The 15100-nt window shown below is 37.2% G+C and overlaps 1 protein-coding gene across 1 annotated transcript; it reads right to left on the reverse strand.

Annotated features, from left to right (window-relative positions):
* Positions 1–5814: 5814 nt before the first annotated feature.
* Positions 5815–7680, reverse strand: LOC106159088 (galactosylceramide sulfotransferase-like). Its single transcript, XM_086998053.1, has one exon. The coding sequence runs from the start codon at positions 7392–7394 to the stop codon at positions 6135–6137; it is 1260 nt and encodes a 419-aa protein (XP_086854179.1). The 5' UTR covers positions 7395–7680; the 3' UTR covers positions 5815–6134.
* Positions 7681–15100: the final 7420 nt, after the last annotated feature.

Here is a 15100-nt window from a genome sequence, read left to right on the forward strand (position 1 = left end):
CCAAGTCCCTGGAATGGTACAACCTTTAATTTAACTTTATCAAAAAACTTTTGCGCGACAGGCGGTTCTGGATTGGACTTTGTTCAGATATATTGCTACTGCGACGAATTCTGCAGTATTTTTGGGGATTGTTGTGAGCCATACCATCCTTGCGACAAAAATTCTACAGACTATAAGCACACTACGAGTCCCAATAAGATAGACATTGGACGAGAAAATATTGACTGCATATTACCTTCTCTTGACTCTAGATATTTGAAGTACTCGGACAAGGATTTCTATTGGATGGTATCGTCTTGTCCAAGCTCATGGCTAAATGAAGCAGTACGTGATAAATGTGAGAACATCACTGATGCCGATACCATTGACCGCCAACTGCCCGTATCTGACCCCCTCACAAAAGTGACATTTCGAAACAAGGACTGTGCAATGTGCCACGGTTTTGAAAATTACGACAATTGGAATGGCATTGTACGCTGCAGGTGGGATGTGACAAGTACTACATTGAGTGTCAGTACAATGACCAGTACGGCCGATGTGTTAAAAACCATTCGGGAGAACCGTAATTGCATGCTTTATTTCGTTTCACCAATCACCAGCCCTGGTAGACCATGCGTGCCAAGTGGCGGGCCTCGTGGCGGAGTATTGAGGTGGATTACGGATAATGATTGCGTCGAAAATTCTGAACCTAAACACAAGGAACTTTGTTCATTCGGGCCGCAATTGTTAACTTATGTTCGTACAAGAAATTTTTTCATGAGAAATGTATTCTGTTGGAATTGCCTATACAGCAGTGACGTCACAATGAGGGTGGAGCCGTGTCCTCCAGAAATAGGTGAGTTTCTGTGCCCTGTCTTTATCTTTAAGTCTTCTGAAGATGATATTATGAATTATTTTTTCTTGCGAAAAAATCTTTTGCAAGTCTTTTGATCTGCTCCTTTGTGCGTGTGTGCGTTTTTGAATTTGTTTGTGGCAGAATTTTGTCCGGCAATCGAGGTTTCAATAGTTTCATAATATTTTGTACATATTGATAGACACGAAATCACGTGATCTGATTTTCATAAGGAACATGTCTATTGTTTATTCGTAAAAAGTTTTGATTTTTATCGTCCGTTAAAGAGGCTACGCGAATGCCTCAAAGACAGTGAATAATGGTCAGATAGAAACTTTTTAGAATTTCCTAGTAATGTAATTTAAGACAATGAATGGATAGGCCTATATTTACAGATATGTGTCAAAGCCTTCATTTCTGCTGGAAAAAGGAGTTTCAATGTCCATTGCTAAGCACCAGAGACCAATAAACAAGACATTTTGTTTTAAATTTTTTGTCAAATCTATTGTATTGAATTCTGTATTTTTTTTAATTTTGGATAAAATCTCATTTTAATGCCCAGGCTATAGATAGGCAATAGCGTGCATTATATTTAACTCTGGTGGGAGTATATCATACATGTATACCAATGGGAGGATGGTATGGGAGATTCTCAATCCATGCACCGCCCCCCCCCCCCCCCCCCCCCCCCTGAAAAAAGTTCCCTCATTCTATGGTTGCGTTGTATATTTCGTCTTTTAAGTAGTTTTATTTTAACACCTATAAAAACAGGAAAAAAGTAACGTAGTCTGTTATACTTCTTAAAGCTATAATAACTTTTCGTTTTGGCTAAAAAATGAATTTTCCTGGAGTAAACAACAATTTTCCCATACTTACCAATGGTTAATGAATCCATTTTTATATTCAAGTTAGTCCCTGTTTTTTTTTTCTTAAAAGTTTTTCTTTTTTTTTTTTTTTTTTTTTGTTATAATTTCTTAAGAGATTATAACAGAGTATAGCCATTAATATATACAAAAATAAAATAAAAAATAGCAGTTATTTTACCCCGACCGGTTTCATCGCATCTCTAAGTGATGTCATCAATGGCAGAGACTCAATGCGGTGTCTCTTACAATGGATATTTGATTGTTGCTTTTACCAATGCTTTAGGATCTGCAATTACCTGTTAAATGTAGGTTTAAACTTATTAATAAATAATGTTTCTTTAATTTCCCTTTCTGATTATATATATATTTAATTTTTGATAATGTACATACTACGCTCTGTAACATTTTTTTTATTTAACCTTTCAACGGCGAAGTAGATAACTTCTATCTCCTTTTTACATTGGGATTTTTACTACTACTACCTTGGTATAATAAAAAATCGCTGAGATAAACTTTGCTAGCAGAGGTGAATTATTCAACTTTATCGTTTAATCTGCAGGCAGTGAAAACACTCTTTATCCAGCGGGTTTCCTTATGGTCATGAATTTGTCATCAAATCCGAAGTACTGTAGCCAAGAGAATAGTCAGGAAAGTAACATCCAGCCTGAGTCTCTCTCTCTCTCTCTCTCTCTCTCTCTCTCTCTCTTATATATATATATGTATTGCTTATGATCGATATACAAGGCAGATTGTCATTTGAGACCACCACTTGTCAGGCTGCTAATTAACATAAAGCCCCTGTCACGCATAGCATTTAGCACCAACACATGAAAAAATTAACTCTTACGCAGACAAACGCAGGGGCATCGTTACACCTACGTCGTATATGTTCACGTTTACAGGAAAACATTGATGTACGTTCCCATTAACAGGGGCAGATTTAGGCTGTCTTCTGGGTCTTCCGGAAGACAGTCAGATTTTCAAGTTTACTTTGACGGGTATCTGATTTTTTTCTGTCGGGAAACGGTCAAAAATGGAGAATGGATCAACAAAGATAATTTGGAAGACTGTCAGAAAATATCCCTGGACCCCCCCCCCCCCCCCCCCCCCCCCCGGCATCCGGAGAGGGACGCTTAACATACCTGTCAGTTTTGCTCTAATATGCGCAGCGTAATGATAACGTATATGCAACGTGCATCCGCCAAACTTCTAACGTATGAGAAGTCGGCCAAATTTCGAACATCATACTTGAGTTTGTCTTACTCTTTTAATAGGTATGTCATATTATTTAAGTCGGTTTAGATCAAGGAAACATAAATTATGTTTAGCGTCAATCTAGCGAATTTTTCACATTCCCAGCGTATGCCTAACAGTTCCCAAGGCCCCACTGAGCTGGGTAGATAAAAGTGGGTAGATAAAAGCCGCTTTTGTAAATAACTAATGAGCAAATGTTGGTTTATTTTATTTTATTATAATCTTTATTTTTACTTTTATGATAGATTTTGGAAGAATGCGAAAAGACGAAAGTAAGCTGTACGGCACCTTTTCTGTTTTCTGTTGAGTTTGTGTTTGACGTTTGAATATATGCTTCTTTTGAAAGTGGCTTCTCTATAATCATAATCAGTTGCTCTACATTCCACAACTTGTTAAATTTTATTACAGGACATCTGCAGCAACGGAAACGCCCAATGTACAAATCCAATATCATCGATCTTCAATATGGATTTCACTTTGAAACTGGCGCTTATTTCCAGTGGTCCCGTTCATTTGTCTCAAGTTGGTGGAGTTTGTCGAGTTTTCCGTCACGATAGAACAGAGCTGTTTCCGGCCGCCGTCATGTCTGCAATACAGAGCAGGGAATGGGGTTTTCTGGTTGGCACACTCTCCTCCTGCACAGAGCTGCCAGTGATTGACACTGGGAAAGAATGCCCCGGTTCTGGTGCTATAGCAATGCGCCTCATGCCGATGAGATTGCAGAAAAAGATAAGGTGTTATCGCGAGGGCTTGGAAGTATTTGAATCTTTTAGAGATAGCGTGGACATTGAGCTACGTACAAATCTCAAATTTGTAACATTTAATAATGCCACTTATCAGGTTGTTGTTGTTCGCGATGAAGAAAAAACCTGCATCAGTGGTAAAAAAACAAATGCGGAAGGTCCGACAGGGGATACACATGGAAATGACAAGGTTTCTCGTAGTAACCAATCTTTCATGCCATGGGCATATGCAGCGTGTGCTTTTGGAGTCTTTGTGAGCATAAGCATGTTTACTCCAAGTGGCTGAGATGCACACGGTTAAAAACACACTGTCGATTTCGGCATAAATCCCTTACTTGAGTAGAACGGTGACCGAGTCGCTGCGAGTCAGCTACATACTTGAAATGGTTCACTGCGTTTATCATTATATTATAAACGTTCTATACGTTGTAAGTGAACTTAATGTATAGTGAAATATTTAATTTGAAAGTGGCAAACTTTTACATTCATCATTGCTCTTTTCCCTGAGACACTGGCGTATATGCATAATTTAAATATTTCATGGAATACAATTGATTTTGAGATAATGGGAAATGCATATGTGAAGATAAACAATAATTTGAGAAAATGTGTTCAATAATATTTAATAATAGAATTTTTGAAAAAGAACACTTTTGTTTGCTTACACAATAGTTACTCTAGCTAGTTACATTAAACAGCAATAACAGTAAACCCACAAAGTACTGACACTTCTTTGAAATAAAATACGTTCCAATTTCTTTGGTCTTATCCACGCAGCAAACGTGTATGTTATAATATATTCACTGCTTTTTCTAGAGAAAAATTTCCCACCTTGGGGCATAATCTTAGGGAATTTATCAAAATAATAAGTGGCCTGTATATTCCCAATCCTGTTGTCATATTACTACGGATTTACATATAACATGAAATTTTTTTCAAATAATTTTTCTGAGATTTTTTTCTACTTTACCGAAATATAAGTGAAAACAAGGATTTAATCGTGTCATACCAACTTTGAATAATCTATTCAGTATCTGTGACATCAGTTCTCTAATTGAACTCACCTTATTAAGCAAACAAAAGTACATGGCTCATTCTAAGCCATACAACAGCCATTAAAGGCGTAATTTCGATCCCCATATTTGCCCCCTCTTTGGCACCAACGTGGATTCCGCCCCAAATACAGACGCCCCCCCCCCCCCGCACCCCCTCCCCCCCCCTCCCCCCTCCTCGATGCAAATCGCTATACGCTTAGCCGTAGACCTCTTCGAGATGCAAGTGAGTTCTACATGTATTTTGACAACCTACAGGTCATATCAACCACAGCTGAAATCAGACTTAACAAGTAAATACATACGATTCTAGTGCTGTGCCCAGAAACGGCGATGGTTCCCAACTCACTGAAGAAATAGAGGAGGATGTTGCGCTGTTCGCAAGGAGTTCCTCAGAGGTTGCCTGGCATAGTAATCTGCTACAACCAGCCCAGGCCAGGTGGTCCAGGTGGTCACAAAGCGCCTTGAAAAACACTGAGTGATGGCAGTTCGTACCACAGTCTGAGGGGAACGGGTTGTCTTGGCTTAATTGCAGCAGCAAAACCGACCGAACAATGGAGTCCGTTTCCTGCATGTTGGTAAGTTGTAGATACCCTAGGTGTGGTCTCTGTGTAGATACCCCAATCTGGGCATACCTATGACCGACTGTGGAAAGCGTTCCTTGCGGCACAATTATCTGCTTGGCACTGTCTCCTGTTTTGCACCTTTCTGTCACAGAGCAATAATGCTATAACACACTGCTAGTAACTGTAATGATCTATGTTGAGCTTTTATATAACTGGTTTTTAAGCAATGTAGCGGCTGATGCATGTGTGATGCCATTTTGCAACGAGAGCCGATATTGGGGTAAAAAATATAAATTAACATTATCAAACTGCAGCAGACCAAATTTTTGTTAAAAGATTCCCTCAAGAAACTGATTAAAGAACATTGGGTCATGACATGATTTTTGTATCACTTTACGCATTGCGTTAGGGGTGACACATTTTGGTAGGGGAGTATATATAAGCATGTAGTGAGACAATTGTATTCCAGCACAGTAATAACAGTAAAAGTGCCGTGTTCGGATATTTCTTTGAATTCAAATACCTAAAATATATACAATCACTTCAACAATATCTTGACCCTAAGGTAAATATACACACTGATAAATCATTTAAACATGCAGTGCTTAAAATACATCTTAGAATCATTTGTTTGTCCTCATTGTAAACACTTCATTGAGCAGGTTTCTCGGTTATTGTTCGAAAGACATGTCTCTTAGGAGAACGTTCATCTAAAAATGGACCTTTCCCCCTCATACTTGCATAGATTATGTCAGTGAAATCATGTCTTTTCATCCTCAATTTTTGTGATCATCGTTGCCAGAGGGCATATTTCGCTTACCTTATTCCCTAGGCCTCTCTGTAATTGTTCGTAAGAAATGCTTTTTCGGAGAACGTTCATCTAAAAGTTGACCTTTCTCCCTCATACTTGCATAGATAATATCAGTGAAATCTTGGCCGAACAATGACATCTGAACACATTTTTCTATTTTGGAACCTGCTTTGCTGAGTTTTGGTAAAGTCACTTCTCGGTCCGTCGTCGGGTGCCCCGGTATTCGACGTTTCAATTCTAAAACTTTGTTCTTGTCAAAGCACACACGATCCCAGTACGTGTTGAGCTTCCGAAGCTGTTCTACTTCTTCACTGAGTCTAACAAGACCAAACTGCTCAGCCTTTCTCCAAAATGTTCGGTTAAAATGGTCGTAAAGTTTTCGATCACCTGCACTCCATTTGTTGATTTTGGCAATATTGTCTAAAGTAAGGCGTACTCGTCTTTTGGGACGAGCATTGGTTCTGACACTGACAATTTCAGCAAAAGACCAATTTAATAAATGTTTCAAAAGTACCAAGGACTCGTCAAAATATTCAGTTATCATAACAAAGTCAAAATTTTCTTCAATTTCTAAAATCTTTTCATAAATGGCACTGAAGTTGTCAGACAGAGTAATATCTAGACCAAAATCTGTCAAAAATGTATTTTTCAAACTGACGGATAAGTTTAAAATGTTGTTGTATATTTCTGGCTTTTCGAAAAACCTTTCTATCCCGTCGGAGTCTTTAAATCCAAGGATTTCACTTATATCGAGAAAAGAGAAAAGTGACTCAAACGTGCTGATTGGGTCCCTAAGAATGGTGAAGTAAATACTGTTTGATGGCATTACCTTTTTAATATCTTGACTGAAACGTGTATGGTGACATAAAATGTTGAACAACCCAGATGCACTGCGTAGAATGAAAGATGGACTGAAGAGATCAGGAAATTGTCCCACTTTGTACAAATTCTTTTTTGCGCCTAGCATAAAGACCAAATCTCTGGCGTAGCCAAAACGCATTAAAATATTTTGCACTGTACTTCCTGCCACCTTTTGTGTTTTAAAAAAAACCAAGTTTGTAACAGCTTTCCCGGTGTCTGAGTTTTCTGTGATGTTAGATAAATAGAAATAAGACAAGTCCTGTTTCGAAGAAAATGGAGAATGATGGCTGTTATTAGTACAACACGATAATCTCGTTTCGAAGACATCTCTGACTGCATAGTACAATGTTATCCACATTAGCAAAGTTGTTACGGCAAATTTCCATAAGCCTAGATATTTAGCCATCATATTGTTATGTCTGTTTAAAGTTTATAAAGTTTATTGCCATTTCTCGAATTCAAAAGTCTTGTTTTCTCTGAAATAAAGGTTTTCTTTCTATAGGAAGACTGCATATACATACACTAGGATCATGTTGAAAATACAGAGAAGAAAATGAAAATTCCATCTTCAGTACAACGCTATGTCATTGAACTTTTATTCCAATTCTCCTTTTATTCTCCACTCTTAAAACTGATCAGTTAAACCTAACCGAAAATACGTTTAATATTGAGCAAATCACTCTGGCCAATATACATCCGACTTTATATTTAATTGACCTAACTGTATCAAAATCAGTTGGCCTTTTAACTTATTCAAACGGTTTAAATTTCGGTTACTTTTAAACGATACATTCAGCTAGATATAACGACTTCAATTATAACCGCTTAAAGACGGTTGCTTTCTTAACATATTTGATTGGTTCAAAACAATCTACTGGATTCAATTATAATCTACCTATTGAGATAATATTTCACTAATTAAATGAGTTTAAATACTTAAGGTACATTATAAAAGATAACGTGAAATGAGAAGAGTGTGTTACAGAGCAAGTAGAGAGAGAGCAGACGTCTAACATGTTCCGAATCAAGTTCATTTTCTAATGTCATAGAGAAAATTAAAGTATTTAAATGAATCATTAAGATAAAAATTGCAGATTTTGAGCAAGAAAAACTGACACCCTTTGTTATGAGGTCTGTATATTTACATATATTATTTAAATAAACAAAGTTTTAAAATTCGAATTACTTGTGTAGTGTGCATTTTATCTTTTAGGCATTGTAGGCTTGATTATAAAGAAAACCTGTCACATCTGGCAAAATTTGGTGCTACATTCCCATGGCGTGACTATGCCTTTTATGTGCTACGTGCAAGTTCTAAAATTACGTTGTTAAATGTATTATTAACTTGTTTCAGGATCATATTCAAATAGTCATATTTCTATTTAATTGAGTCCGTTCTCAAATCTTATTAATATTTCTTCATCTGGAAGACTTGGATGACAAGTATGAACAATAATAATGATATCTAGTTCTGTATTTGTGTGAAATCAATGACAAGTCTCACGACAAATTTGAGCAAACTAATCAATACCATCGGCGTGACTGACCTATAGGGTTACAAGTCCTACATTATCATCATCATTTATTAACATGTCATGTGCATAGAACACCCATAAAGACACCTGCTGCATGCATTTTTTTCTGTCTTAGATCAAAAATTGCTAATTGTCTCAAATTTTCCCATTAGATCTTCTATACAAATTTTATTTATATTATTAATTTGGATAGCTTTTCATAAAATGTATATCTTTCCTCTACGTAAGCAGTGCACCGAAGTAAGAAATGATCGACTCTCATCTTGTTGTTCCTTTTTGCATAGTTGGCATACTCTTTCATTAATAGGCGTGTTTGTATAACGTCCAGTTTCTACATGTTAAGGTAAAAATGCCCATCCGCAGTCATGTTAAAAATGCTTTTTCTTTCCTGTTTCAGTCTTTGTTTAAATATTTTTTAGTTTTTAGCTCTTTTTTAAAATACCATATATGTTCGGAGTTAAGGGATTTCAAAATGTTTTTTCTTTTCATTTAATTTGGAAGTTTTCATAGAAGAGACATTTCATGCATTCTATATCAACAATTGATTTGTTCAAAAATGAATTTTCATATCACAGAATTTGAGGGCCTCGGTGCACCAATTTTTCCCTAATTTATAATCTTCAAAAAATAATTGTTTGACGAGTTTTTCATTTTGGGTGAGTACTAAAGTGTTCCAAAGTCTGAGTATGTTTTGCTATCTGCTAAATTTTAGTGGTATCCAACCTGAGTCCCCATACAGACTAATTTTTGATACAAACAGGTGAACTCCTAAATAGTATCTAAACGCTTTAGACATAACCTTTCCACAGCTTATATTTTCTGAAAATCCCCAAACTCTCGACCTACACTCTAAAATTCGAGCCACACGGCTATTAAACAATTTTTGGTATTGGTGTACAATCTCATTTGATCAACTTATTTTGTGATTTTGCTATAATTGTAAATCATACTCGTGCGACTGCATGGTCACTTTGTCATATCGTGTGTCTGTTTATACATGTATTGTCTGTCGCTTATAACATAATAATGATGTGAAGAAAAAAAAACACGAAGATGTACTTATGCTTTGCAGAAACTTTAAATATCTACAAGACCAAACTACTGTGAAAGCTGCCTGCGTAGCCTAGTGTTTTTTTTTCTTTTTTTTCTGCAAGAGTGAAAATTTTCTCCTGACTCATAGCCTTAAATATATGACTCTGTGTGACTAATGCTGTTATTGTGACTAGTAGTTGCTCCTCTAACACAATACTGCCATTGTGAATAGTAGTTGCACCTCTAACACAATGCTGTTATTGTTAGAGATGCTACTACTTGTCACAATAACAACATTGTGATGGAGGTGCAACTAACACAATGCTGTTATTGGTCCTAAAGCTGCATGTGCCTCATTCTAGGGTGTTTGAGCGAGATTTAAACTATACGTTTATTAGGAACAGGACGGTATATTTACTGGTAGGGAAGGACTGTGTATCAAATTTTGGACGCTGTTTCGTGTAAATTGCATATATTAACTCTTTACGTTATTATACTTATGTTCAGAGGTCCTTGTCTAGCTACCAGTCCAGATGAATCAATATTGTAGGCTGTTTACGCTGTATACGCTAATAATCTATTCACATATGCTTGTGATACTGCATGTAGAAAACTAAGAGATGTCAAAGTGTAAGTTTTTGTTTGTATTTAGTTAAAAGAAAATCTTTTTTATATATCTCGCACGAAAACGAAGTAGATACTCCAGCGCAGTAGACTACTGCAATCATACTGCAAACATGCTTCAAATCTGCTTCGATTGGGGAGCTCATTAGCATATTTGAAACATGCTTCTATCATGCTGCTAATCTACTGCATTAATGCTCCTCCTCTGTACAACCCTATGTAATTTTTGAAGTAGAATTGCAGTAGGCTATACTGCATTTCTACTGCAAATATGCTCCACACCACTACTGCGTTAATGCTTCTTTGCTACTTCGATACTTCGATACTACTGCATTTTCGTGCGGGTATCCACCACTACTTACCTAATTATCCAATGTCAAAATTTTTGTTCAAAGAAAACCTTATTATATTCGACATGTGCTTATAAAAAGACAAAACCACGCAAAAACTGTTTACAATTCCGCAAGCCATTGTAAATTTAAGCATGGTTTATGCCATAAATCAGCTGTAAAATCATCAACATAAATCAAAACATGGAGCTTGAATTAATAATAATGGGGTGTTTGCTGTAGTGAATTTTGACCTCACTGTGAAGGTTTTACCAGACATTGACAAATGTAGGACAATCATTTGGTTCGTAATGAGCACACATCCACCAGTATAACTACCAGTTTCTTATAATGTCGCATTATAATAAAAAATACATTAAAGACATGAGCCCCGCACAATTTTGGTAAAAACTTTCAAATATTCATGTAATCTATATTCATATGGTTGATTCGCGCCTTTCGAGTCAGCAGACCTACGTGTATGCCTAAAGCATGTTTGAAGTGCAACTTGCAGATGAGGGTGTGGCGGAAGCAGGAATTTTGACTGGGGTATGGAATGGCTCAAGGATAAAAAGTTTCAATAAATCTCAAACAGCGAGAGAATGACATGTGTCCGCTGCACCCTGTGCCTAAACAGAGACAATAACACAATGCGTAAGGACTTGTTTATGACATTGTCGTTAATAGCTAATCAGTTGCTTATGGGTACAAATCACGTTTGATTAACCGAATAACATTGCACGTGTCCACTCAACTCAAAACATTGATTGATTTCTTTGACTGATTTTTTGATTGAATTTCTAGGTTAGTCATGGGTATGCAGCTTCCTGGTGGTCCACTGTGATGAATTATGCGTATAAAGGGAAATCAGATGATGGCATGATTCAGTATGAAAGAGAGAGAGAGGGGGGGGGGGAGGAGAGAGAGAGAGGGATATCTTGATTTGCATTCACGGATTATCTATAGCATCTAGTTTCTGTCATAAACTATGCGCAGAACGTAATCATGAGAGTGCTTACTATGTTTAGCTTACTCTTAGATGGATCGAACGGGTATCAATTTGGGTGAATTGGAGTTAGGATCACTCAATCACTCACATGGCACACGTGTTAAAAGCACTTGAAATTTACCGTTATAATATCCACAGATCGCAGGATCCTTGACACCAAATCTGAAAACACCTTCAATCTGCAAAGAATGGAAGAATATGCTCATGTCTCCAGAGACAGATTAGAGACCGACAGAGATGCCCTAGAGAAGTAATTACTGAAAACTTACTGTGCTGATAAGTTTGGCGTACGCTGATTGCTGGGTGCTGCGTTCACATTTCACTGACCAAGACCGAATGTTTTCGAACTGACTGACGCCAACTGCTTATTTGTATTTTTTTCACAGCCATGAGCAGATCCCAGCCATGAGATGACACTAATGCATTACAAGAAGTACAGGCGGGCAATAAAGAATCAATCAATCAATCTACCTTTGTAAATGTCGAATGACCAAGCGCAATATCTGATTAACAATCAGCCTCCATAATTCGCTTTGCGTCACAAATTAAATCAGCTTTCAAAGTGTTCGATTTCTGGTGTCATTAGTCCTTTTTAACAGTAATTAGTCTACGCAAACGTCAATACTGACTATCACTTGATTCCCAAAAGGGCTACATGTCCGGAACTTCCCCAAAATCCTCCAGACGTAATTTTACCTTCGAGGTGTTTCTCCAGCACGTTAAGCAACCTCGTTACATACAATCCTTTACTTTACTTCACACCATCACAATACGGTGTCCTGCATCGTGATTTAGTCCAATTTTGGATTCTGACGACAATGTACTGATACGTCACAACGTTAACGGCGTCTAGTTGAGAATATGTTGTCACAAAGCCAGCTAAGAATCATAGCCCACTAAACCGAGGCAAACACAAGATCTAATGAGTCCTTTTTGTCAGTCACAAAAACAACACCCGCACACCACGTCCTCAATATCTAGTTTATTCATTGATGTGACTGAAGTCTATTTTAATAATATATACATCAAGCTGCATGGGCTTTTAGTAGGTGACTTCAATTGATTGCGAATAAAGGATCACAAATGTTAATATTGCCCGTATATTACATGTATAGGCGATGGAGCCATTTTTCGAATCAATATAATATAATATAATATAATATAATATAATATAATATAATATAATATAATATAATATATGTACACCAAGTGCATTCATTTTTAGTCGGTGACTTCATTTGATTGCGAAAGTATGAGTTCACAAATGTTAGTACGGCTGGTATGTTATAGGAAAATAGTGCCGTTTTTCGGATCGATTCGGAATCGCGGTACGCGTGAATTTGGCCTATTGCACTTGCATAAACCACTGTAAAAGCCGTACATGTACTTACTCCGCTGTTGCTATCCTCTGAGACTATGAAAAATGAAAATATTGACGAGGAATTACCATCATCTGCTGTGCTGTATGCAAACCTAATAAAAATCGCCATTTAGTTTCAACGGAGCTGAACTAAGATTATTTCTAGATGTTAACACGGCCTAGTTTATAACCGGTGCAATGGGGTCACACCGCTTGCATGCTCTGGCTTTCAATTTTTAACACAATTTATAAAGAATGGTAATTATATCTCATACTGGGCAACTCACATAAGGAGATGGTATTAGCGACGACATATTTGTCTATCTCCCAAAGACTCCAACACATCTCTACTAGAAGTCGATCTACAAGCTATTATAAAATTTAACTAATATGCCTCTATTCCGTTTTAGAACACCCTTCGAAGTTGCCTCAGCTAGAGCCTTTGCTTTATAATGAACGCTTTGTCATTGATGTCAGGAGACAAACGGCACAGAATGTCCAGAAGCTCAGTCCACTACGGACAAGAGCACATGGATCGCTATAGTCTTGCCGGTTAAAAATTCTTCAAATAAAAAAAAAACTTTTAAAATTTATAGAAAGCCAGGGACGGAGTAGAAACCCACCAGGTCTGTTCAGGGATGGTATCTTTATATTCTCTCGTAGACCAACCTCTACTAAACCAACCCTCTCTACCAGTCAAGCACTATCTACCACTTCCTTCGAATTCGTGTGAAAGGAATGGATCGAATGCGCTCTGCTCACTTGTATTACAGTAGGTGGCTTGCTCAGAAAGCTCCCCGGGCTCCTAGGAATCGCAATTTCAGTAAATGTGATAAGGAAAGCAATCTAATCAAATCTACGAGTTTGAATCTTGGCAAGGTTTTTTTTTTAATTTCATCACCTTGTATATTGTCACCTCTATTTGTGAATGTATGGGATCTTGCAAATATGACCATATTTTAACACACTAATAATGTTTAAATTTATATATTTTTTAACTTCTTGCCATAGACTGAACTCAGTAAGCAAGTAGGTGAGATATTTCGGTCGAAATTCTAGAGCTATTTCAGTGCAATCATCACTGTACATGTCACCAAGATCGATGTAGTCGGACCTACACTGGGTGCGCCCCTCTTGAATAAAAACAAAACAATATAAAAGACAAAAATGATACAAGATGTTTTTGTATTTATTGCAAAGACTGGAATATCGTACAATGCACTGTGCAACAACCAACATACATGCACTACATACAGTTCACATAAGGACACACATACTAATCACAAACGTATGTGGGGTTTCGCTGAGAGGGGTTGTTGGTGAGATGGCAAAAGGGGGGGGGGGATAAAAACAGAAGCAGACAGGATGTGCGCACGCGCAGGCGCCCCTCCTTCCTACTTCCCCATCCATATCCAACTAATACTAAATATAGTTAGACAATTCTGTCTTCTTTTTTAACCTTATTTCCATTTTGGCCTGCTATAAATGACATAAATGTCACATCAATTTTGTAAACGATGATTGCATCGTGCCAAGCTTTCATCATAAGAGCCTGAATAAACATAAACCCCAAAGCATATGCTGAATAACCTGCTGTTTTTCAATTGCCTGTTAATTGAATTGATCTTGGCACAGCTAAGATGACAGGTTTTGAGTGGTGCATTATTGCCTTGTCGTTATGCAGTTTCGCCTAAGCTTTGTTTAACATTACTTTGTGACTCCACACAAATTACGAGGTTATGTCTAATGATGTTTTAGTGATAATAATCGCTCACTTTGGAATTTTTATTAACAACTAGGTTTCGCTCTTGCCACAAGAGCATCAGGCCGATTGTGACAAGAGATTAGCTGTCCCATAATAACTGTTCCAAAGTGATGATTATTATTGCTAAAACGCCATTATCAATTTAATAGACAATGCAGGGTTAAAATTATATGTGATAACATAAGTGATAGCATTTAATGTGTGACAAAAATAATTGGAACGTGTTACCAAGAGAAATGAACAAACTCATCTTCGTATTTTTTGTATCGCTCTACATAAACTCTATAGAACTACATATTTTCTAGACCAACCAGATATAGACTAGACCATCTCTTAGCTTCACGGCCTTGTTACCATGTGCATATCACAGCGTCAAAAAGGGGCTTTGGTGATTTAACTGTAACGAAAATTAACAGAAAAAAGCGTCTCTAGGGAAATTAGGCCGTTGCCACCAGCATTAT

This window comes from Lingula anatina, chromosome 10 (genome assembly GCF_051362555.1).
Source record: "Lingula anatina isolate TDL-2025a chromosome 10, LinAna3.0, whole genome shotgun sequence".
NCBI lineage: Eukaryota > Metazoa > Brachiopoda > Lingulata > Lingulida > Lingulidae > Lingula > Lingula anatina.

Excerpts from the sequence above, each read along its gene's own strand:
- LOC106159088 (XM_086998053.1), bottom strand. The coding sequence starts at position 7,394 with ATGATGGCTAAATATCTAGGCTTATGGAAATTTGCCGTAACAACTTTG.